Source organism: Phaenicophaeus curvirostris, chromosome 9, assembly GCF_032191515.1.
Source record: "Phaenicophaeus curvirostris isolate KB17595 chromosome 9, BPBGC_Pcur_1.0, whole genome shotgun sequence".
NCBI lineage: Eukaryota > Metazoa > Chordata > Aves > Cuculiformes > Cuculidae > Phaenicophaeus > Phaenicophaeus curvirostris.
Genome location: NC_091400.1, coordinates 2,467,367 through 2,490,083, shown reverse-complemented (window position 1 = coordinate 2,490,083; position 22,717 = coordinate 2,467,367). Strand labels below are relative to the sequence as shown.

General features: G+C 43.6%; 1 protein-coding gene across 4 annotated transcripts in view; it reads left to right on the top strand.

Moving 5' to 3' along the window:
• XPNPEP1 (X-prolyl aminopeptidase 1) overlaps positions 1–21,960 on the top strand; it is a 29,973-nt gene extending 8,013 nt beyond the window's left edge. For 3 of the 4 annotated variants that reach the window (XM_069864312.1, XM_069864313.1, XM_069864311.1), the window contains 18 exons: positions 1,582–1,645; positions 3,335–3,439; positions 3,732–3,824; positions 4,727–4,870; positions 5,249–5,344; positions 7,564–7,645; positions 8,595–8,805; positions 11,135–11,224; positions 12,517–12,567; positions 13,707–13,765; positions 14,424–14,501; positions 15,032–15,103; positions 16,762–16,822; positions 17,641–17,710; positions 18,772–18,945; positions 19,835–19,911; positions 21,271–21,369; positions 21,718–21,960. In XM_069864312.1, coding sequence (XP_069720413.1) covers positions 1,582–1,645; positions 3,335–3,439; positions 3,732–3,824; positions 4,727–4,870; positions 5,249–5,344; positions 7,564–7,645; positions 8,595–8,805; positions 11,135–11,224; positions 12,517–12,567; positions 13,707–13,765; positions 14,424–14,501; positions 15,032–15,103; positions 16,762–16,822; positions 17,641–17,710; positions 18,772–18,945; positions 19,835–19,911; positions 21,271–21,369; positions 21,718–21,846 — 1,755 coding nt within the window. In that variant the 3' untranslated portion in view covers positions 21,847–21,960. Of the gene's footprint in view, positions 1–1,581; positions 1,646–3,334; positions 3,440–3,731; positions 3,825–4,726; positions 4,871–5,248; positions 5,345–7,563; positions 7,646–8,594; positions 8,806–11,134; positions 11,225–12,516; positions 12,568–13,706; positions 13,766–14,423; positions 14,502–15,031; positions 15,104–16,761; positions 16,823–17,640; positions 17,711–18,771; positions 18,946–19,834; positions 19,985–21,270; positions 21,370–21,717 lie in introns of those variants that run through there. The other variant, XM_069864314.1, reaches the window with a different exon arrangement.
• The last annotated feature ends 757 nt before the right edge of the window (positions 21,961–22,717 follow it).

Below are 22,717 nucleotides of genomic sequence, written 5' to 3'. Positions count from 1 at the left end.
CAGAACAGTTGGATATGCAAGAATTCAGACTGACAGATGAATGAACCATCTTCCCCTCCAGATCCCTCGTGGTCACTTTTAAAGCCCACCTGCCTCATTGTTAACTCTTAAAACATAAGAGTGGTTGGATAAAATAGGTGATTTCTTGGGAGTGTATGCCAGGGTGCGAAAGCTATTCAGTTTGATCCTCTTTTGTGCCATGGGTTTTGCTGTCCCAGGGCTTAGTTTCAAAATGTTAGAGGTGAAGGGTTGGTATCTGTTGCCTAGGACATCTCCCAGGATTGGAAAGACATAGCTGTTCTGGAGGGTTGTTGACTGGGGGGGTGATTGGAAGCATAAATAAAGAATTGGTTCCAGGTGCTGTGATTTGTGCTTTTTGATCACTTCTGTGCTTTGAACCCTCTGCCTTCTTTATAACAGAGAAGAGTAACAGGTTGGAGGGGAGTATTTTCTAATGATCGTGTGATTTTAAAAATAGCCCTGTTCAGAGACAAAGAAATGCAGTATCCATCACAGTGGAACTAAAACCACCTGACAATTGGGCTGTGATTTCTCAGCTCAGCCCCCAAAGTTTTTCTTTGGCCACAGTACAGCTTGGGGCAGAGAACATAATGGTCAGAGGAACAGTCTTTGGTTTCAGACCATTTGTAAGGTACAAATCCAGAGGGTTTGCAACTCAAACATCAGTGCTGTCAGCCTGGATTAAGTTGATTTGCTGAGTTGTGGTCATTAACTAACAAGACTACTCAGCAGTTCTGACCTGCAAATTTGCCAGAATGGGATTCCATAAAAATGGTGCGTGGGGCATTTCAGGATACGCTTGTTCTTTTAATTTTGGGAGCTCCTGTGGATGTCAGGTATCTGTGCATTTTCAGGCTGTTCTATAATGCTGCTGACAGATGTGTCCACAAACACAGGTTGTGATGGGTTTGGGATTAGAATTTCATTTTGGTTCCCCTCTTACTCGCCAGACCACGATCTGGTGGCTTCTTGTGTCGTCAGGTTTTGAGTAGGCAAGAAGAAGTGAGAGCATCAGCATTATGAAAGGTCCTAAGGCTTACAGTTTTCACAGTTTTACCACCTTGATGATTTTCTTTCAATTTCATTGTTGTGGAAAGGGAAGTCTTAAAGGAATTGTTATGAATGCAGTGAGGAGACTTCACTGGAGATAGCAAGTTTTACAGATTTGATGTGCTGATTACTCTGGTCTCCAAGATTAAGGGGTGCTCCTGTTTTCTTTTCCTTTCACATTGCAGCTTCAAAGGCAGCTTTTGTTTGTTGCCCAAAGGGGAGGCTGAGTGTGAAATAAACATCTGCAAACTCTGAAGCACTTCAGTGTTTACAGAACTTTGTGGGAGAAAAGTGCTGGAGCTTAAAAAAAACCCCAACCCAGTTGGACATAAATACAGTATAATCGCAGATGATTAAATGTTCCAGTGGAGTCGAGCCTGGATTTTTTAACTCATTTCTTTCTCTCCTGTGGTGTCCTTTAGGAGAAAATACTTAACAAAGTATTTGTCATCAGCTGATCTTTTTACTCTCCTGCTGCTATAAATAATTGCTGCCTCTTTTGTTTTCTAGAGTGAGTACATTGCACCCTGTGATTGCAGACGGGCGTTCATCTCTGGATTTGATGGCTCTGCAGGTACTTTTCCAGAACTTAGATTCTTGCTAGTGTACATAATTCCTCTTTAAAGAAATAGTCTCATTCATGACATAGAGGTGGGATGGAAAAGGAAACCTAGCTGGCATGTTTGGACTGTTTTATTCCCATTTCAGCATCTGCAGAATTATATCTTGGCTACCCGCTGGAATTATGTAATATCAGTGCAATAACAAGTTTTCAGAAAACGTTTGACCCCTGAATGAACCCCTTGTAAAGTAAAATCCTGTTAACTGTTTACTGTGGTGCTTGTAACCTATGGTCATTTCTTTTGATGTGCGGCCAGTATGAACAGATTTTCACATTGCTCATTTGGGTTGGGTGAATAGTGCATAGGCTTTAGCTAGCCTTTCTGTTTAAACAGAACCAGGGCCAGAAACACTGCATTTGGAAACTGAACGCTGTGGAAAAGTTTGCTTGTCTTGCTGAGACAGGATGTTTTCTTGGCTGTTGGATAGGTCCGTGTTTCAAGAGACCTAGTTTTTACCCTGGCTGTACCCTAATCTCTGCAATTTACTCTGTGGTGTGGTTGTTGGAAAGTCATTTTAGTCTGTTGAGGTCTTCCTTCGCCTGCCTCCAGTTGTAAATCGGATTAATAAATACTACTACCTATGTGTTTGGAGGGTCCATTCATCAGTTCCTATGAACTACTCTGGGACCTCACGTGGAAGGCGATAAAGCCAGGGCTGTGGGCTGCTGTTAATGGATAACATCAATCCTCTGTTCATTTCACGCCTTCTGCATGGCCTCTTCAAAACCTTCCTCTCTATTTTTGGCCCTTGTTATTTAGTTGGAAGGTCTGTGTTCCCAGCCTAGCACTCAGTGAATCAGTGAGGTTTCATGCAGCCACTCACTTTGAGTTTCTTGCTTCGTCTTTACAGGCGGAAGCAGCTTAAAATGGGGTTTCTGTTGGAAGGGTTTGGTTAGATAACAATTAATTCATATTTGGAAACTCTGCTCTGCTAATCTGAGCTTTGCTTCTGGTGACAATGCACGGTCAAGATGCAGAGACTCTGAAGACTTGGATTCAGTTTCTGTTTGTGTCATGTTTTTTTTTATTGCCAAGGGCAAGGAAGCTTGAATACCTTGCTGAGATGTCACTGTCTGCTTGTGTCCCTTCATCTGGAGACAGTGGAGCGGGACAGGCACTGAAGCTAGCAGAATTTTGTGTATTTCCTACTTAGCCATCTCTGGTAGACCTGTAGCATTTGGAAAAGGGGTGCAGATGACAGCTGGGAGTGATACCCACATCCGCTAGCCTAGTAACAACTCTTTCTTGTGGATGGCCGGAGCCCAGGCTTCCTCCCCATAAGAAGATGGGATGGAATCTGAGTATGCGTTATTGTGACGACTGCCAAGCGGAGACTACAGTCTCTGTTACTGGAGGTTTGGAAAGTCTCATTTACCCAGTTTCGTTGGCTGGCTGAGATATGTTTGAGTTCATCTGAGGCAATTAATTAAGCAGCATCCTTGTTCATGCTATCTCTGAATGGATTTGGAGGTACAGGGGAAACAGTGAATATCTCCACTGAAACTGGACTGACTTTGGACAGTGAGCAGAGCTGCCTTTTGGGGAACTGAGGTGCATTTCAAACATTCTCCCTGCTGTCTGAGTCTCTGCATGGTGGCTGCCCACCTCTAAATCACCCATCTTTCTGCCTTCCTTCCTAGGTACTGCCATAGTAACTGAACAGCATGCAGCGATGTGGACTGATGGACGCTACTTCCTGCAAGCTGCACATCAAATGGATAACAACTGGACACTCATGAAACTGGGTACACAAGAGGCTGGGATACTGCTCTGCTGATAAATTGAGAACAGTTATGGGCTATCTGGTCACTTAACGCATGTTACAGCTTGGGCTGTCTGGATACCCCATCATGCAGGGGCTTAGGGACATCTTGGATGCACTGCTTCTTCTGGTTTAGAGTCCTGTGACTTCTTGCTCATGGGTTTAGACATTCATTAGTAGTTGTATCTGTGCATTAGCTTGTACATTTTGGGTAGTATGGGAACGTTTCAGTATGACTGCTTCTTTGAAACTCTCTTTTTTTTGAATCCATAAAGGTCTGAAAGATACACCAACTCAGGAGGATTGGCTAGTAAGTGTCCTCCCAGAAGGCTCGAAGGTGGGAGTGGACCCTTTCATTATTCCAGCTGGTTGGTTTTACTTTATTTTATAATTCTGGGTTGGGCTACTACGTTTTGCTTCCTTGTTTCTCTGGCTAAGCTGTTGTGTAATGGTGTCTAGCTAACCGTGTTTCAGCCCAGATGGGGTGGTGGGTTCAACTGTTGTGCAAAACAGGTTGAATTTTGGTTTTAGGCATGTATCGCAAGGCTCAGTGGCAGTGCATTGACTCCAAAACACAAGGGATGAGAATACACTCTGGGCTTGCGGTGACCTTATCTGAAAAACAGAGACCTGATCCGCCTCCTTTTGTCTGTGCTGTGGCTTGTCACGAGCTCTTCTCTACAAAGTTGCTGAGTGTCTTGGTTGGCATGTGAGCCGAAACACCTAGACAAAACTCACACTGCTAATTCTGCTTGATGGTCTTGGCATCTCTGCATCTCTCCCTGTAGGAAGCATGTTCCTGGAGAGGTACCATTTATATCAGACGAATGAATATTCATCTACTTGTACTTCAGAACATGAGGCCCCAATCCAAAGGTCACTGAGGCAAGGGGAGGCATTTACTTGATTCAGATGGGCTAAGGATCAGTTTTGTGGTTGTGTGGAAGCCCATCTCTTATCTCATCTTGTTAGATCTAGCATGGTTCTGCACTGGGATAGAGGACACCCTTATGGCAGCCGCAGGGGTCACTTGTCCAGTGACTTCTGTCTCTCAGCTGGACCAAGCATGAGGCTCCAGAGCTGCAAGATTCTCTGCCAGCTGCTGGTTGTTGTGGCTGTGTTTGTGGAACTGTAATTACAATAGCTTTTGCATTGTATTTTTAAAAGAATGGTAAGAAGGAGAGGCTGAAAGGAAAGGAGAAGACTCGGATTTGTTGAGTTAGTGTGCGTTCTTTAAAGCCATCACTCGTGACTCTTTTCCCTTTGACAGACCAATGGAAGAGGATGTCCAAAGCCTTGAGAAGTGCTGGCCATGACCTTGTGCCTGTCAAAGAAAACTTGATTGATACAATCTGGACAGACCGTCCTCAGCGCCCCTGCAAGCCTCTCATCACCCTCGACCTGAGTTACACAGGTGAGAAGCTTAACTCCCAGTAGACAAGGACTGTTTCTGCTGCCCTGTCTCCTCTTACAAAGTAAGAGGAAAACACTACTGCAGCACAGTAAGATGTGGTATGAATAGGTCAGGTAGGTGATTAGACCTCAGCTAATGACCCGCTTATCCTCAAAACCTGAAATAACCATTTACTAGAAGCTAGATAACTTCAAAACAAATCTATGGATGTCTGGAGGGCATCTTGTTCGAGAGAGTTCATATCAGTTATTGGGAAGGAGAGAGGAGCACAAGCAGAGTGTGTTTTGGGTACCTCCAAAATCCAATACATTGATCTGTGTTTATGTCATTATCCCCAGCAAATCTGGTGAGTGTAGCTTTCCACATTGTGTTTTTCAGGGGTCAACTGGAGAGACAAAATTGTAGCCCTCCGTTCAAAAATGGCTGAGAGGAAAGTCCCATGGTTTGTGGTAACAGCCTTGGATGAAGTAGCATGTAAGTATTTGCATCTTGTTTCTCAGTTATTCCTACAAAATAAATGCCCTTCTGGCCTTGAAAAGAAGAGCTCTGCACCGGTGAGGGGCACTTGTGACAGCCAACATGTTTCTTAGAAGTCAGTTAACTTGTTTCAAGTGCAATGGCAGTAACAGGTCACAAACAGTGAGCCTATATTTGTACACAGTCCCTTATTACACCAGTGCAGTTCCTGAGTACATTTGTGGCCCAGGAAATGCAGCTAATCACCACCTTTGAAAAACAGCCCAGGCAAGGAGAAGGAAGGTTATATATAAAGCCTGAGGCAGTTTGTAGGAAAAGAAGACTTGTGAGATTTTTTTGGCAGTAAAGTATCCTGATGCTGCCTCACCCTGTGGAAAGATGGAGACTGTGGAGGCTGGGCGATAAACAAAGCAATGCAACATATGGCTTAGTATACATAAAGCAAGGGTGGGGTGCACAGCATTCACAGTAATCTTCCTAATTATCACGACCTTTTAAATCACCCTCTACCTCTCCAGTGTCTGGCAAATGCCTTACTTAAAACAAGTAAGTCCAGGCTCAGCTTGTATTTCCAGATCATTTCAAACCAGGGTCTCAGGGTTCCACTAGCGAGTCCTCTCTGTGTTTGGGGCCCCAGGATGACTAGGTCTCTACCAGCTGGCTCCCAGCCCAGTGTGTAGAAAGGGAGAACAGCCAGAAACTGCAGTGTTTTCCCCAGGACTGTTGTTACTAGTGCTGTGTATCCTCTGTGCAAAGATCACCAGTGAACAGACTGGTGCAGTGGGAACATGGCACTGGCAGGATGTGAGTACTGCTAATGTCTCTGCCCTGTGTTAGATCTGAAAAGGTAGAAATGAAGGTGGTGGGTTCCTAGCTCCAGCATTGCTAGCGCAAAGCCTCTGGTGTTGGGTGAAGCCAGCTTGCTGGGATCTGTGTGCTCTTCTGGATCTGGGACACTGTGCAAAGAGCTTGTTTTATGCAAAAAAGTACTTTTGAGAGTGCTGAATATGACTCCTCCCTAGGGAGGAGTGAGCAGAGATTGCGTGTCTCACCTTTTCAGGCACATCTCCAATTAAATTAATGATAAATTGGTGCCCTGAGGTAGTTTCAGATCAAATGTCTCCAGCAAAGCCAAGCTTGGTTATGAATCAAGGGTTTTAAGATGGACCAGAGGAGGTCATGAGAGAAGCTGATTGCTGGGTGCCTGGTTGATTTCCTGTCCTGAGGTGGGGAGTAGTTGTCTTTGGTTTTATCTAATTCAATTCACTGCGTTAAACTCCAGATAAGTTTCTGAGGACAGAAAACGAGCCACAGAGGCGGCTGTTGCCTCCTTACTGCATTGGGAGTCGGCTGAGCGAGGAAGTTTGTATCCATGCAGTAAAGAGTTCTTTGTGGCTCTTTCCTGCTTTCAAGTGACCTACTCCTTCCCTGGGGAGAATCAAACTCTATTTTTACTTCTGTAGCAGAATTGTACAGCTCGGTGAATACAGTGCTGGGTTGTGATTTAGGACATGTTGGTTCTTTTCCCAGCTGTCCTGCTGGCTGGCCTTATTGGCTTGAGTAACTCATTTCAGCTAATTGGATACCCTGGGGTTTTTATTCGACCCTAAAATCAGGAGTTTGGAGATGCTGAACGTTTACTTCCTCTTGAATTTGCCTGGAGTTGTGCAGAATAAAATCTTTGGGAAAAAACCCCTAAGACTATGCAGTCTGAATCTGAGATGTTGGGGGCACCCAAATCAGAGGCCTTTGGGGAGCATTTTAGTCTTGCCTCTTGTGTCTCCCTCTTCCCTCAAGTGTCAAAAGGAGTGGAATGAAATGATTAGTTGTAACTTTGAAGTCTTCTGGCTGTTGAGAGCGAAGCTTTTATTGCATTACACAGACCAGAAATGGCAAATATTACTTCTTTTTACATATATTCTTAGCTTGTTTGCCTGTACTCAACTTTCTCCCAAGCCAGGCCTCCTTTAGAAGTTAAACCCCGATTTCCTTGCCCGATGGGTGTTTAAACTGTAGTTCTGGTGCCATCTCCTGGCAAAAATTTAGGATTGCCGCAAAAACAGCGGGATGTGGGATAGCTGAGTGGGAGCTGGATCCACAGCTTGCACCCTTGACAACTCATTGCTTGACTGTGTTTTGCTGAGATTATTTTTGGCTTCCTGTAGTGTTGCAAAAGATGAACCAGGACTGTGATTCTTGGCATTCTTATTTTCCAGGGCTTTTCAACCTCCGAGGCTCTGATGTTGAGTACAATCCCGTGTTTTTTGCATACGCCATCGTAGGAATGAACACAATCAGGTGCTTGTATTATCTTCTTCTGTCCCCCAAGATGCGCTTTTCTTTTGGAGAACTGTTCTAGCAAAGCATTTCTCTTTTTCAAATGCCTACACTCGTGCACACTTTAATGTCTCTTCTGAGCACTTTTGTCTTCAATGATCATTACATTCCCCCTCTGATCAGAGCTAGAGAGGCAGCCAAGAGCTCTGCTGCGCTCCTCGGCATCTCAGCTGACTTTCTGGGTGACCTTTGGCAGGATGGCTGACCCCTCTGTCTGCTTCCCTGAGATAAAATGGAGGCCCCTCAGAGCCCTGGGTGAAATGCAAGTAAGAGCCAACAGGGCATTGAAAAACCCTTCTCTGATGTCATTGATAAATCACTTCAAAACTGCATGGACTGTATAGAAAAGTTTCAGGGCTGGTGTATGACAGAAGGCTTATTCCCTGCAAGTGCCCTGTTATAATGAGCCTCAACAAGCACAAGTCTTAGAGTCATCTCCAAGCTGCTAGCTCAGTGCATCTGAGGTAAAGCCTGTCTGGGTGAATACAGGTTGTATGGGAAGGTTGGGCTAGACTTTCCAATTCAGTGAAAGCAAGAACAGTGTGGTACTTAGAACAACAGTAGCTTTTCTATTTCCGGATGTTGCCCTTAAAAAAGAATAGCCATTATTTACCTCTATTACTCTCTCCTTCTTGAAATGCAGGCATAGGACGCAACCATTTTGAATGTATTATAAAACAAATATGCCATCAGCTCCTTTTCTCTCAGCAAGGTGGTACATCTTGATTTCAAAGCAGGATTTAAACTGCGCAAAGGCCAGTGGTTAAATCATTATAAAACAAAGTATAGCACATAATTAATGAACTCCTTTTCTCTGAAATGTCATGGGAATGGTTTCTCCTTCCCTCCTGTACTCCAACCAATATCAGATATTGTCTCACCTATCTGTTCTGTCTGAATTGTTTCTCAGGCTCTTCATTGATGGTGGCCGGATGATGGACCCAGCTGTAAGGGAGCACTTACAGCTTGACTCCACTCTGGAACCTGAGTTTAAAATCCAGGTGATGCCCTATGGATCTATCCTGTCAGAGCTGCAGGCTGTTGGTGCAAGCCTCTCACCCAAGGAGAAAGTGTGGATCAGTGATAAAGCCAGCTATGCTCTAACTGAGGCCATTCCCAAGGTCAGTGGCTGTTGCAAGGGAAAATACTTTTCTTCTCTTTCAGGTGGTCAGGAATGGTGTTAATGAGGGCAGCTTCCACTTTGGAAAGCATGATGCAGGCTAGAGCTTGTGCAGAAGAGATCCAGCCATGCTGAAGTTTCAAGGAGTTGTTTATCCTGAGGTTGCTCACGCTGGAGCTGCCCTTCCAACTTGCTAAGCTGATTTACCTAAAGAATTGTCAGCTTAAGATAAGACAAGTACAGCGAGAGAGGGAGCAGGGTGAACTCAGGTCACTGTGCCTGTGGCTGGAGCATGAACCTCATGGACCAGCAGTAAGAGCTCAAAACTTGCAGAAACTGAAGCTGGAAAGTTGGACAGGACTTTCAGGAGGGGGCATTGGGCTTGATCAGAGTGTTTGAAGATGGTTCCCCTTATTTATTTTGGTAGCTTGAGATTATCAGGTAATATGTGACATTGAAGACAGGAGGAACGGGGTGACAGGTATATCTTCCCTGTTTCACGTACTGCATCATTGTGCTGCATGTGTATGTATGATACAGCACAGCTAACTTGTGAGGCCTGAAGGCTCTTTCTGTATACAGGGATTTTAAGAGTGGTCTCAGCTTTGTGGATCCCCAAAGACAAAATCCCAAGAGCAGGGTCTGTTTGTCATGGTTTAATACCAGTACAAATCTCTGCTTAAACTCTCCAGCTCTCATGGCCAAAGTAGAAGTTAGCTCTGTTGCCCATGCAGTTTGAAAACCAACGTGACATATACATGAGCAAGATAGACAGTTTTTTGTGTCTGCCCATCTTCTGACACCATCAATCCATTTTTAGGTGCAAATGGCCTCCTAATACAGAATACTGGCATTTTGTCCACTCTGCTTCATTCAGGATAGCAGAAAGCATAGAGCCTGTGGAGCATTCAGGATAAATTGTTACTGCCCTTTCGTCTTCAGAGTACAATATCTCTTGCTGTAGTTGGAGTCAATGGACTAACCCCAGTCTGGGTGAGTTCATGTAGGTGATTTACACTGAACAGCAGGTCTGGCCTAGATGAAGGAACATAATGAGTTGTAGTGACATTATTTACCCCATTAGCACTGGATGTTTTGGCTCATACTGAGTCATTACAGTGCTACATACCCTCTGTACCCAGTGTGAGAGTCCCTGCCTCAAGGAGCTCAGTGCAATAGAAAGCAGGAGAGGAAGGACTGAAATGTTTTGATTAAAAACCACTTACAGAGTCACTGAAAGAGCCAAAGGTTTCCCAGTTCCTCATGCTGGATGATTTTCTCCTGCTCTTCATTGCTTTATTCCAGCTGAGCAACTGGCTTGGGGTACTTAGCAGAACCCCAATGCTACATCTACTCTCTGTCTCCATCAAAGGCAAATATTGACACTGGCAACGATCCAGTTCATTATTAAACATAGGTCTGCAAACCCTTTATAGATTTGCCTGCAGCTGTGTGTAAATATACTTTTCACAGCAGATTAATAGAACCTGCCAGTATCTCTAAAAGGCAAGCCAGTCTAAGAATCTGACTGTCGAGAAGTTGTGTCCTGACTCTAATTAAAGGACTTCCTTGACTTTCTTGAGGCCAGTTTAGTACTTTAGTTTCTGCATGATTTCTTATAACCGTCTTGCTATTTTAAAGAATTTGGAAACTGTAAGCCTATAGTATAGGATTTTTGTGAAATTGGTCTTTGCTGAGTATAACAGGCCTTTCCCATGAATATGTATGTCGGTGCATTGAGAATAGGAACACAGCATGATGTTTGGGCTGTGCTTGTGTAGGTGCTTATCCCATCTCCTGATGTATAATGGATAGAGCAGAGAACTGTGGAGCAAAAGAGTCAACGCTCAGTACCTGGGCTGGGTGCTCTTTGCTTCCTGCTACTTGAGGGTGACAGGCAGGTAAGAAGTCATGGTGACTCTTTAGGTCTGTTTGTACAGCCTAAGTTCTACCTTAGCCCCTGGGATTGGTATTTCTTACTGACTGTCTCTGGGCCTTGAGTGTACACCAGCAACAGGAAACCCATGGTTCACATGTTGAGATATATATATATATGGTATTTAGGATAACCAAATCTTCACCCTACTTCAGGACAAGCTGTTGACCCTTTAGTTCTTTGGATTTCTGTGTGTCTGTTCTTCATTCAGTCAGGGACTGTTTCTCCTTTTTATTCCTCAGTGCACTTAGCTGACTACTGGCAATGAGTATCTCACAGCGCTGAAGGTTGAGAGAGACTGCCAAAGTACAAGTTGTAGTCAGGCCGAGTTATTAAACCTGTAGGATTATGTAGTCTATCTAATCCGCAAGTAATCCCTGTCCTTCTGCTGCAGGCTTACCGATACCTCACCCCATATACCCCCATCTGCATTGCAAAAGCTGTGAAGAATGCGTCAGAAACAGAAGGCATGAGAAGAGCACATGTAAGTGAAGCCTCGAGAGCCTCCTCGCACATGGCAAGAGGTTTGCTTTGCATTTAAGGAAAGAAATTATATTTTCTTTCGGTTTTAGTGTTTTGGATTAAAAACCAAATAAGAATTTGTATGGCAGGATAAAATTGGTTTTCTGTTAGACATCTACTGCTGTTGAAGCAGTTTTTTTGCTTGTTTAGCATTCCCTTGGAGTGAAGAACAACATACGTAATAGTGTGACAAACCAACCTTGCTCTGTTGGAAGGCCGTGCATGCTTGAGAAGTGTTGTTTAGAGCATGAGCCCTCAAAGGGAAGTTCTTTCCCCTTTGTTGGTTTTATTGTCTTTCTCAGTGGAGTGTTCAAATTACTATCACGTGAATAAACAGCCTAAAGAACACAGAAATTCTTTGACACATGGTGCAAAACACAGGCCAAGATGTTGAAAAGCACCCAGTGTCCTCAAAGCACTCTGTTTCATCATCATGACACTCTAGAAATGAGGCTGATTTTCCAGAAAACTTTATGTTTTCAAGCAAAGAAGCTGCCTGTGAAACAGGTTCATGGTGGGGCTGAAGTTTTCTCTTGAGTATTTCCTGTTAATTTTCAAGCGGCAGTTTTCACATGAAAAGAAATGTGCCATTTAAGACAGGGCTGGCAGTTCTGGACTTGTCCCATTATTTCCTGCTAACTTCTTGGAAACTGCTACTTTCCATTTCAGTGCTTTTTTTTCCCTGTTAATTAAGAGGAAGTAAAAATACTTTTACTGAGCAGAGATGCTTTGCCACCTGAGGACAAAATTTTGCTTTGCTCTTAAACACTTGTCTCCTACTTCTTGCCCCTGCATGCAGCAAACGTAGAAAAAAAAAAAGGAAGAAAAATGAGGGTCATCAAGTGAGAGAGAAGCCAGAAGCTGTGTGGCAGAGACTGTGTGGTGCCGGTGTGCCTGCAGGGCTTGTTCCCCTGTCTCGACACTAGACGTGTCATGTGATTACCTTCCATGATCTGAAATTGCAGGGTCTTGTGTGGTGTAAAGCCGGTGTTTGCTGAATATTTGGTAATTCTTCACAGTAAGATACTCCTTAGCAGTAGTAACATTTTATTAGCATTTATTTAATTGGTTTATTAACATTTATTTAATCGTCCGGGTGCATTTCCAGTGCTGGAAAGATCTCTTAGGTCATCTCTTAGTTTGTGTTTCTGAAACTTACAGATATAATTCTTCTGCATCAAAAACTGTTTATACTGAGGCTTGGTAAATATTTTTTCTTCTCTATTCCATTTTCTTGTGCCTGCTTTAATGTAGATCAAAGATGCTGTGGCCCTGTGTGAGCTCTTCAACTGGCTGGAGAAAGAGGTAGCATATTAATTTTTTTTTAACTTGGAGATTTTATTGCTAGTTAAAATTCTTTAGCATAAACTTTATGATAGTCTTTGTAGTGCCTTTACTAAAAGTAGGGAAACAGCTGGGGTTTTCTCTGTTTCTTAGAGGGTGTTTCAGTCATGCTTTCATCCAAGGGCGAGTGAATTTTTTTGGAAACATACTCCCATTAATTTTACAGAGATCAAAGCCAGAGCAGGTGAGAAATGACCTGAGCAGGCTTAATATAGTATTAATGCTGTATTCTATTGCTTTGGTAGTGTAAATAATGAAATAATATCCAGTTTGGTGCAATCCTTTGGAATTATTCTCATAATAATCAGTATTGCCTGGCAGTATGGACAGATTTGGCATTTATGAATGGAGAAGTGCAGTTATGCCCATGTGCAGTGGAAATGGGCTAAAGTCAAATTGCTTTGTACTTCTAAACCAGAAAAAAACACGAGTGTAGGTGCAGAATGCCAGGTTTTACACAGCAACTTACTGAACTGTGCTCCTTCTGTGCTACTGTATGTCTGAGTCCACTGACTTTACCTATTGAGGTGACTTGATGACTTCCAGAAGGTTCCTTTTTACATAGCTAAGTACCTCAGGAAGTCTGCTTCAAGGGTAATGAAGTGTAGCTGCTGCTCCCCTTTGCCTGTTGTGCAATCCTGGGAAAGTTAGGTCACAGATTTTAATTTATCAAATACCTAAAGTAAAATTGACATCCTTTGTTTTTCTTTGTAATCATGTCTGATTTAAAAGCATAAAAATTCTGTTAAAACCGTGGGCTGTTGAGGGGGAACTATTTAAGCTTTAGTGTAACCTATCTGTGAAGATATGTTGCCTTGTGAGATGTTACCTCTGAAGGTTATCTCAGTGAAGTTAATACCACTTTAAGTGCTTCTTAGTCAGGGTTCGGCAGTCTTGCTGTGACCGTCTCTGCTTCCTGCTTCTCACATGCCCTGCACAATATTACTAGGTTTCTGTTTGTTGTCACTGAGGGATGACGACAGGGAAAAGGCCACTTCAAGTCTGAGTTTCGCAGTGTGCAGGCAAGGCCTGGTGTTTAAGCCTATAGCATTTTATTTGCTTGTTGGTGGACTAATTCAACCTACATTTTTCCCCATTAGGTTCCAAAGGGAACAGTGACAGAAATAATTGCTGCAGACAAAGCAGAGGAGTTTCGCAGGTAAAAAAGTAAATCCCCTGTGAGGATATTTTCTGGGTGGTGTTTTTATCCTTTGTTTTTATTTCATTCTTTAGAAATCCAGCTCACTTGCAGATATATTTTACCTGAGGACAAACCATTACTGCAGGATTTCTTTGAACACTTGAAAGAGTTGGGGAAGAATTGGGTCTCTTGGGAGATATGAGTCCCAACCCACTGGATCCTATCAGCTTGCCTTTTGAGATAGCAATGAGGAGTGCTGAAGGTTAGGACACACAAATATAAGACAGTTTCCTTACCACAGAAGAGTTGCTGTAAGGGTTAGATTTCCTCCTCTTCTGATGGGGAGTTTGTATAGAGGGATACTCCTGTGTATGCATCACCAAGACCTCTGAAAATGCCTTTGATAAAATAAATAACCCAAGAAGAAATTGTTGAGGAAATTTCTTCCCTGGGTGGTCTGGGTGGTGAGTTTTCTGCTTCAAAGGAAAGAGCAGAGGTGGCAAGCAGTTTTCTATGTGGTTGGAAACACACAATTCTCCCACTTGAGTGTGCTTGCTCAGATGCCTTTCAAAGCTAAGAGGAAAGCTGAGGTGTTGTGAAATTGAGGATGTGTCATTCCAGGTGCCCAGTTTGTACCTGTCACTTGTGCTGTAGTGATCACAATCTTCTCTTTCAGCCAGCAGAAAGACTTTGTTGAATTGAGCTTTGCTACCATATCAAGCACTGGTCCGAATGGAGCCATCATTCACTACAAGTAAGAGAAACACAGCTGCTTCATTCACTGTTCAGCAAACAGTTGGAATGAGCTGTCTGGCTTCTTTGTGGAGTCACAGCAGGGTATTCCAGGGAGCTGTAGTCACTGTTGATTGCCATCTTGTTTTATTGCACTAAAGCCCACACTTAATAAATAAAGATCTCTACCTGCTGGCATGATGTGTGTATTATGATGCTGATCTGCTCAAGGGCACTAGAAAAGGACCATTTTGAGGGTGTAAGTCTGAGAAAGATGAGTCTGAAGTGCAAACTATTCTGAAATATGTCCAGGAACTGATGTTGAGGGTTTTGCTGGAAGCAAGGAGGCTATTCTGTGCTGTAGTGCTGTTTACAGTAGACAAATACACTCTTCAGTATGATTCCTGGCTCAGCATGCGTTGGATTTCTGTCACTGCTACGAGAAATCAGAGCTGACACGTCCAAGCTTGCGCTTATGTGATTTCTAGACTGTAGATGTGGGGTGTTGATCTTAAAACTGTGGAACAAAAAACGTTGTGTTTGACCGTACAGGCCAGTTCCAGAGACCAACAGAACGCTGTCTGTGAACGAGATCTACCTCCTGGACTCAGGAGCACAGTACAAGTGAGTGGGGTGAATGGTGCTGAACTGCTGTGTTTTCTGCTCCCGGTGACCACCTGCACGCTCAGCTCACGGTGCCTGTGACGGGCTCAGCAATGTGTAGTTTGGAGCACCGTGTCATTTCATAGCGTGCCTGTTCAATGTATCCCCTCTGGAGGGAGCTTGTGGGATTCTGAGTACAGCCAAGTGCATGAATCGATGGGAGCTCTAGCTGCTGGTGCGCATTTCTGTCTGTTGCAGCTCTGCTCACCTGTTCCATTGGTGTTAGAGCTGCAGGGAGCAAGCCTGACTGGCCTGGTTTAGCTTTGGGCTGCTTACACGGCAGCCTGCACAGCTGAGTGAGGCAGCTGCCCTGCCAGGATCTGCCCCAGGTGCAGATTTGACTGATATTGAGGTCAGAAAAAGGTGGGACAAAGGAGCAGGACAGCACTGCCCTGTGGTGTTCTCTGCCTTTCCAGAGAGTGACTTAGAGGGAGAGTTTCTCATCCCTGTGGCCACTTGTGTCTCAGTTATGTTTCTGGAAAGGCGTCATGTCTGTTGACTCACTCAGTGCTGTTTCGATAGTGCCATTCAGTGGCCTCAGTCTCTGCAGCTGTTTACTGTGGAACTTTGACTCCGTGGAAGATGAAAGAAGTGATGTTTCTAACCAGTGTAAATAGATGAGAAGTGGCTTGTTCAGAAAGATGCAGGGCAGGCCTGGCTGCTCCTTTGAGGCAAGCTTTGTCTTAGAGTTATGCTGTTTTGTTATGTCAGTCAGGAAGAGCTTTGAAAAAGAACCATACAGACATCCTTTGATAAGATTTTTACAAGGAGATCTTTTTCCTCCCCTCTGATGGCCTAATTAACAATTTCCTTAGTGCTACTATGAAAAGCAGCCCTTTGAATACAATATAAGCTGGACATCAATGGCACTTACCACAGCATTGTGACAGGGATGCTCTGCTTGTTGCTGCTGAGAAGTTAAACCGTGAGTTCTTTGTGACCATGGCCTGTGTGTGCTGGGGAAAAGCGTAGGCACAGGACTGAGCATTTCAAAGAGAACTCATTATTTCAAGAGCCTCTGTGTTTTTGACAGCAGGCTCAAAACGGTATTTGTAGGAGGAACTTGCAGCCGGTTTCTGATGTCTCAGGCTAAATCCTATCCAAATGCTCTATAACTTTAGAGATCTTAGCACAAGACATCCTAAGGATGAAAGGAACACTATACCCCTTTACTTTTCCCTTTCTTCAGCCAGTAGCTGTCATTTGTGCATAAGCATGTATTTTTAAGCTTCTAAGGAATCACCTTTCATACAGAAAGACTGAATTTGGTCTTCTTGGTTCTGTTTTCAATGGATAGGTGCTAGTTCCTAAACCCCAAATTTGCAGCATATTTATGAGCAGTTTAGATTCTAATCTGCAAAGAGCATTGGCATGCTTGTGGGTGAAAGGTAACATTTTTAATTGTAAATTGTCATTGATGCATCTGGGATGTGTATTCAGGAATTTTTGAGTTTAGGAACAGTTATGTCATCAGTCTTGTGTAGCACAGAGCAGATACTTTACACAAGTGTCTGTTTGGTTGGTTTGCTGCAGTGTGACTGGGTTTTCTGTACATTCTAACTTTGATCTTTCTTTTCCCCCCATCCTTTTGCTCCCTGCATCTTTGTTTGACTCTGAAGAGATGGTACGACAGACGTGACCAGGACAATGCATTTTGGCACACCGTCAGCCTATGAAAAGGTAAGTGGCATCTCAGCATGATTTATGATCTGACCCTTATTATTAGAAATACTTAAACGAATTAGTCATGTGCTATGTAGTCAAAGGGCTCTATCAAGTATCATTTATTTAATGTGACAACGTTTTGATAAAGACTGAAAAGGAGGCTTTCAGACTTCCAAAATATAAACTATGTGATTTAGAGAATGACACCTTTCTATGTTAACATGCACACCTCTTATCTGCAAAGTGACATGTCTTCTCTAAGAAGTAATGCATTCAGCAGACTGAGGATAAACATTACTGGATTGCCCAGTGTGGGAGTTAGGAGGGTTTAATTTAGTGCAAAGCTCAGTGTCTAATACAAGGCCGCAGTAGTGGTTTGTGTTTCAGTATGCCATATTAAAAACTAGTCTCAGACTTATCTGAGAAGATGCATGTGGGAAATGCAGCAATGTAATTTTGTTTATTTTAAATTGTTTCTTTAATTAAAAATAATTTCATCATTATAGTTCATTAAGTGATGAATATGTGCTATAGGATATGCTCAGGAAGCACAAGCAGCCGCAAAGAAGATCAGTCATGTAGGTCAGGTGAATCCTGCTGATAAACCTGCAGACTGAGTTTGTGACACTCTTTCCATAATTAGCAAAGAAAAATCTTCAGAGTGATTTCAACTCTTCCTGCTCATGGTTTGCTTTGGCATTGCCAGCCATAGGAGAGCAGGAGCTAGTCTTTCCAGATCCTCTGCGACTTGCTACAAGATGCAGTCTTCCATTCCTGAGGAATACAAAGTTTTGCCTCTCCCTGTTTACTTATGACACACATCTCTTTGACAGGAATGCTTCACGTATGTCCTGAAGGGACATATAGCTGTGAGTGCAGCCATCTTTCCAAATGGAACCAAAGGTAGGTTGGCAAGTTGGAGTGTTTTGACCATGGCAGAGACGTCTGAAGAACCATTAAGTGGTCTGAGAACAACATTATGGCTGACAGGTTGCCATGTGTTAGGCAGGTGTTGATGTAACTGTCTTGTTTTCATCACAACATTTTGGATTCTGGATTATTGATGCCTTCTCTCTCTGCGTCAACCACTGCTGAAAATTCTGAGGGGAGAAGTCTGACACTCTAACACATCTGTAACCTTCCTGTGCCTGAAGGTTTGTCTTTATGCTTTACTTGTAGCCCTATCAAAGCAAGAGGTCACTTTCCAGCTTCAAAGGACTGGGTAACTCTTCCAGTTAATGTGGCATCCCTTTTATCAGTGAGCATCATGGCAAAATTACATAGAAGGGAGCTGTTTTGATTTTGTGCAGGAGAAGTTGTGACATATGTTCATCCCTGGTGAATTTGTTGCAGAGCTATTTTGTCCCTGATAAGATTCCTTATGCTAAGATGCCTTTCACAAAGATACCTCTTTTTATAGTTTTCTCCAGTTTGCATTCTTGGGTAGATGAGGAAAAGCAGCTGTATAGTGGTACAAGAAACCCCAGCTGAAATTGGAGAATGTCTGAACTTTGATGTGTGGGCTTGGTGTTTACATGCAGGCAACAGAAATTCTCTGCATTCTGGTTGAAACGCTCTAAAATAACTGGCCATCCAGGCAAGAAGTCTGACTGGTTAGTTCACCAAATACAATTGGCAGATATCCTACTTTGAGTTCACTTGGTGCAGCTACCTTTAAGAAAGGTACTGAATTCTTTGTGGGACATTTAACCACTCTCTTTAGTTGAGAAAGGGCTTGAATGTCAGACTTGCCAAATTTGCCCTGTAATGTCTAGCAATCCAATGACTTGCTTTCCTTGATAATGGATTTTTTTTGAGGGGATGTTTGTGGCTTCTTTTTGGTTGACTGGGTTTTTTTGACGTATTTTCCAGGTTTGAGCCTTTAATGTGATTATCAGCATCTCTGAGGGAGCCTGTCTTGATCAAATTCTCTCTCTGTGTCTGTCTCTTCCCTTCGTCTACAGGTCACCTTCTAGATTCCTTTGCCCGCTCTGCCTTGTGGGACTGTGGTTTGGATTACCTGCACGGGACAGGACATGGAGTTGGCTCTTTCCTAAATGTACATGAGGGTCCTTGTGGCATTAGCTACAAAACCTTTGCAGACGAGCCATTGGAGGCTGGCATGATCGTCTCTGATGGTATTTAGTGTTAATGATTCTCTTTGATTACTGGGAGAGGGACCAAGCTCCTTAAGATGCGGAGGCAATAAATTGACAATGGCATAAAGGAAAGGTGGGATCATAAGCTCTGGTCTCGCCTCTCCAGGTTATTTTAATTGTCATTTAAGCTCTCTAGGTAAAGACCCTCATTTTAGCTCTTTCACCTTCTGTGAATCATCTTTGCAATTGGGTGCTGCGGACCTGTTTCATGCTCTCTGCAGTGCAGGTCTTAGCAGAGCTGAGTTTGGCGTGAGCAGAGCATGCTCTGGCAATGCTGCCTCCCATTCTGCAGTGGAAGAGCTGACTACAGTACAGGGTGGATGCCAACGTGAAGGAGCTGATCCTGTCTTTGCTATGGGCTGTTTGAGGCAGCTGTTAAATCTTTTCATGCCTTATTCTTCCAGTAGTAAAAAGTAGTAAAAATAGCCTGCTGGGGTTTGGTAAGAGACTTACAGTCCTTTAGGGCTGCAAAGTCCTCTTGGGGAGTCAGGGGAGCACTCTCAAAAATAAATGTTTTGGGAAAGGGCTTATCCACCTGCCTTTCATAAAGACATTAGTATTTTCAAAGTTTCTGGTATTTGGAACACATGTACTCTGTGCTCTCTCTTGACTTGGAAGGAGACTGTGTGAGCTTGAGGGCTGTCTCTCTTATTTCTCCTCTCTTTGAGAATGTTTGCTATCACCTTGCTCGGGGCTTCTGTGCAGATTAAGTAGAGTCAGAAATTTGTTTGCCTCTGTGGACGCCTGATGTCAAGATTGCTTAGTGATTTCAGTGGACTGAAGCTAAGAAGGCAAAGTTTTGCCATAGGGAATAAGTATTTGCAAAGAGGAGCTATGTGGCTTGGTTAATTACTGTCTGTTTCCGCAGAGCCTGGGTATTATGAAGACGGGTCCTTTGGGATCCGAATAGAAAATGTCGTCCTTGTGATCCCTGCCGAAACCAAGGTGAATGACCTGCTCAAGATGCACCTTTCTCCATGACTCACTGGTTGTAGAACTTGAAGTACTGGAACTTGAGGTGGGACCATGCTGCAGACAGTTGAATCCTACTCAAGACTCCTGGTCACCAAAACCCTGCTTTGGTGAAGACTGATTCTGTCTCCCTTGCTAATGGGGGCTCAGAGACAGTTCCGCTTATGCAGAATTTCCATAGGTTGAAATGCGTATGTGAGACTTGTTTTAAAATGTTTTCTGTCTGGATGTCAAAGATCAGAAGTATCTTTATTCATAGAATTACAGAATCATAGAACCATTTAAGTTGAAAAAGACCCTTAAGAACACCAAGTAAAATTTTAACCTAGCACTGCAAGCTCCACCAGTAGACCCTAAGTGCTACATTTATGTGTTTTTTGAATACCTCCAGGGATAGTGACTCAATACTTCCCTGGGCAGCTGGTTTCAATGCTTTAAAACCCTTTCAGTGAAGAAATTTTTCCACAATATCCAGTCTAAACCTCCACGGCACAACTTGAGACCATTTCCTCTTTTCCTGTTACTTTAGACTGGGGAGAACAGACCCACACTCACCTCACTGCAGCCTCCTTTCAGATAGTTGTAGAGGGTGATAAGGTCTCCCCTCAGCCTCCTTTTCTCCAGACTGAACAACCCCAGTTCCCTCAGCTGCTCCTCATAAGACTTGTGCTCCAGACCCTTCACCAGCTTCATTGCCCTTCTTTGCACACGCTCCAGCAGCTCGATGTCTTTTGTGTAGTAGAGCACAAAACTGAACGCTATTCGCGGTGCAGCCTCACCAGTGCTGAGTACAGAGGGGCAATCACTGCTTTAGTCCTGCTGGCCACACTGTTTCTGATACAAGCCAGCATACTACTGGCCACTTGGGCACACTGCTGGCTCATATTTAGCCAACTATAAGCCAATTCACCTCCTTTGAGTCATTACTGTAGAGGTGGTTGATTGTCTCAAGCTGGGTTTTTCATCTTTAATCGGGAGTCCTTGGTGGCAGTAGAAACAAGATTACAGACAGATTTTGACGTTGTAATTGCCAGTCTGGCTGAGTTATGCTTTTAGAAAAGCCAAACTGCAAATCACTGTATAGTCATCAAGCTGAGTCCTGTACAATTGTGACCCGGGGCATAGTTTTTAAGAAGTGACCACTGAAAGAAATAATTAAGGTTTATATTGAGACTGTTTGCTTGAGCTAAAAGAAAAATGCTATTGCAAGTTGCTACCCTCTCATCTGAATGTTACATGGGTTATTCTGTAGTGATGTGAACCGAGGAGTAAGTGTGATCTGGGTAGATCTGTTTCTAAAGATTTACAACCCCATTTGTCTTTCCACTGCAGTACAATTTCAAAAACAGAGGGAGCCTGACTTTTGAACCCTTAACCCTGGTCCCAATCCAGACAAAAATGATTGATGTTAATTTGCTGACACAAAAAGAGGTAAGTGAAACAGTAGATATGCATTGCCTTCTTTGCACTAGAACCAGCTTGTTACGTTCTGTTTACAAGAACCAGTAGCCTCTGTTCCATTTCATAGATCTAGAGAGCAATCCTGAGCAATCTGACTTAATTTTAAACTTGATCCAGCTTTGAGTGGGAGGGTGGACTTAGATGACCTCTCCAGAGGTCTTTCCAATCTCAATTACTCTATGATGAAGGCAGCGAGGACCCCTCTGATGATGTTGATTCGGTGGTTCCCTTGATATTATCTTTACTGTTGTTATCTCTTGTAATGGCACCAACTCTTCCTAGTTTATACTGACCGTCGCACCCTCTCCCTTTCTGTAGTGTAACTGGGTGAACGACTATCATCAGAAGTGCAGGGAAATAATTGGAGCAGAACTGGAGAGACAAGGTCGGCATGAAGCTCTTCAGTGGCTCATCCGAGAGACAGAGCCTCTCATCAGAGTTCAGTAGCACCACCATTGTCTGCACTGTGAAAAACATCTGGACCGCTCGGAGTCACAGTAATCTACATCTTGACCCTTGATGCCACTGGGAGAATGTTCTTTAATAAACCTTTGGAAGTCAGGAGGGGATTTCGTGTAGTGTTTCTCTCCCTGCGACCTGGCTGGGTAATGTGGGGGTAAGGAGGGTTATTGCCTGAACAATGTTTTGGGGGAGGGATTGAGAATAGCAAGCAAACAGTAAGCATGTTGCCTTTGAAACGAGGGTCTTATTGAAATGGTGGTTCTAAGAGGCAAATACCAGAATATTTTATACTGTCTGGTTTTTCACTTTGAAAACTCAGTATTTTTGCATACTTGGGTTCCAGTTGCTGAGATGCTACCCACCCAACAGTACTGATTACTGAATAAAAGATTCCAACCTGCTGTTTGCTCCTTCTGCCTTCTCTTGCAGTCAGCGATATGTTGGGTTTGGCAGCTTGAAGAAGGGCAAGAACCAGGTTATTCCACCTTTCTGTGTGCGTCCAACTCCGACAGTGAAGAAATATGGATAGGGCTGCCCTGAGCTAGGTGCTGGGCAGCTGTTCTGGAGAGGCCTGATGGCAGCAGTCGGATCTGCCTGTGCTTTGTGTCAGATTGTGGTAGGGATGTACTGATGCTCAGCAGAGGTTTATGTGTGCAGAGCACCGAGGCCAGAACCACTTCTGTCTGTTGTTAGGACATACTGAGTACTTATATAACCCTTGGCAGCGCAGGATGTATGAGCAGTATCTTGGAATTACAGCTCTTCCTGGACGCAGGGCAATTATTAAGTTAAAAAAAAAGAATACAATGGACAAAAGGCCTCTGCAGCTTTAGTTTGAAATCGGCGCGGCGTTGGC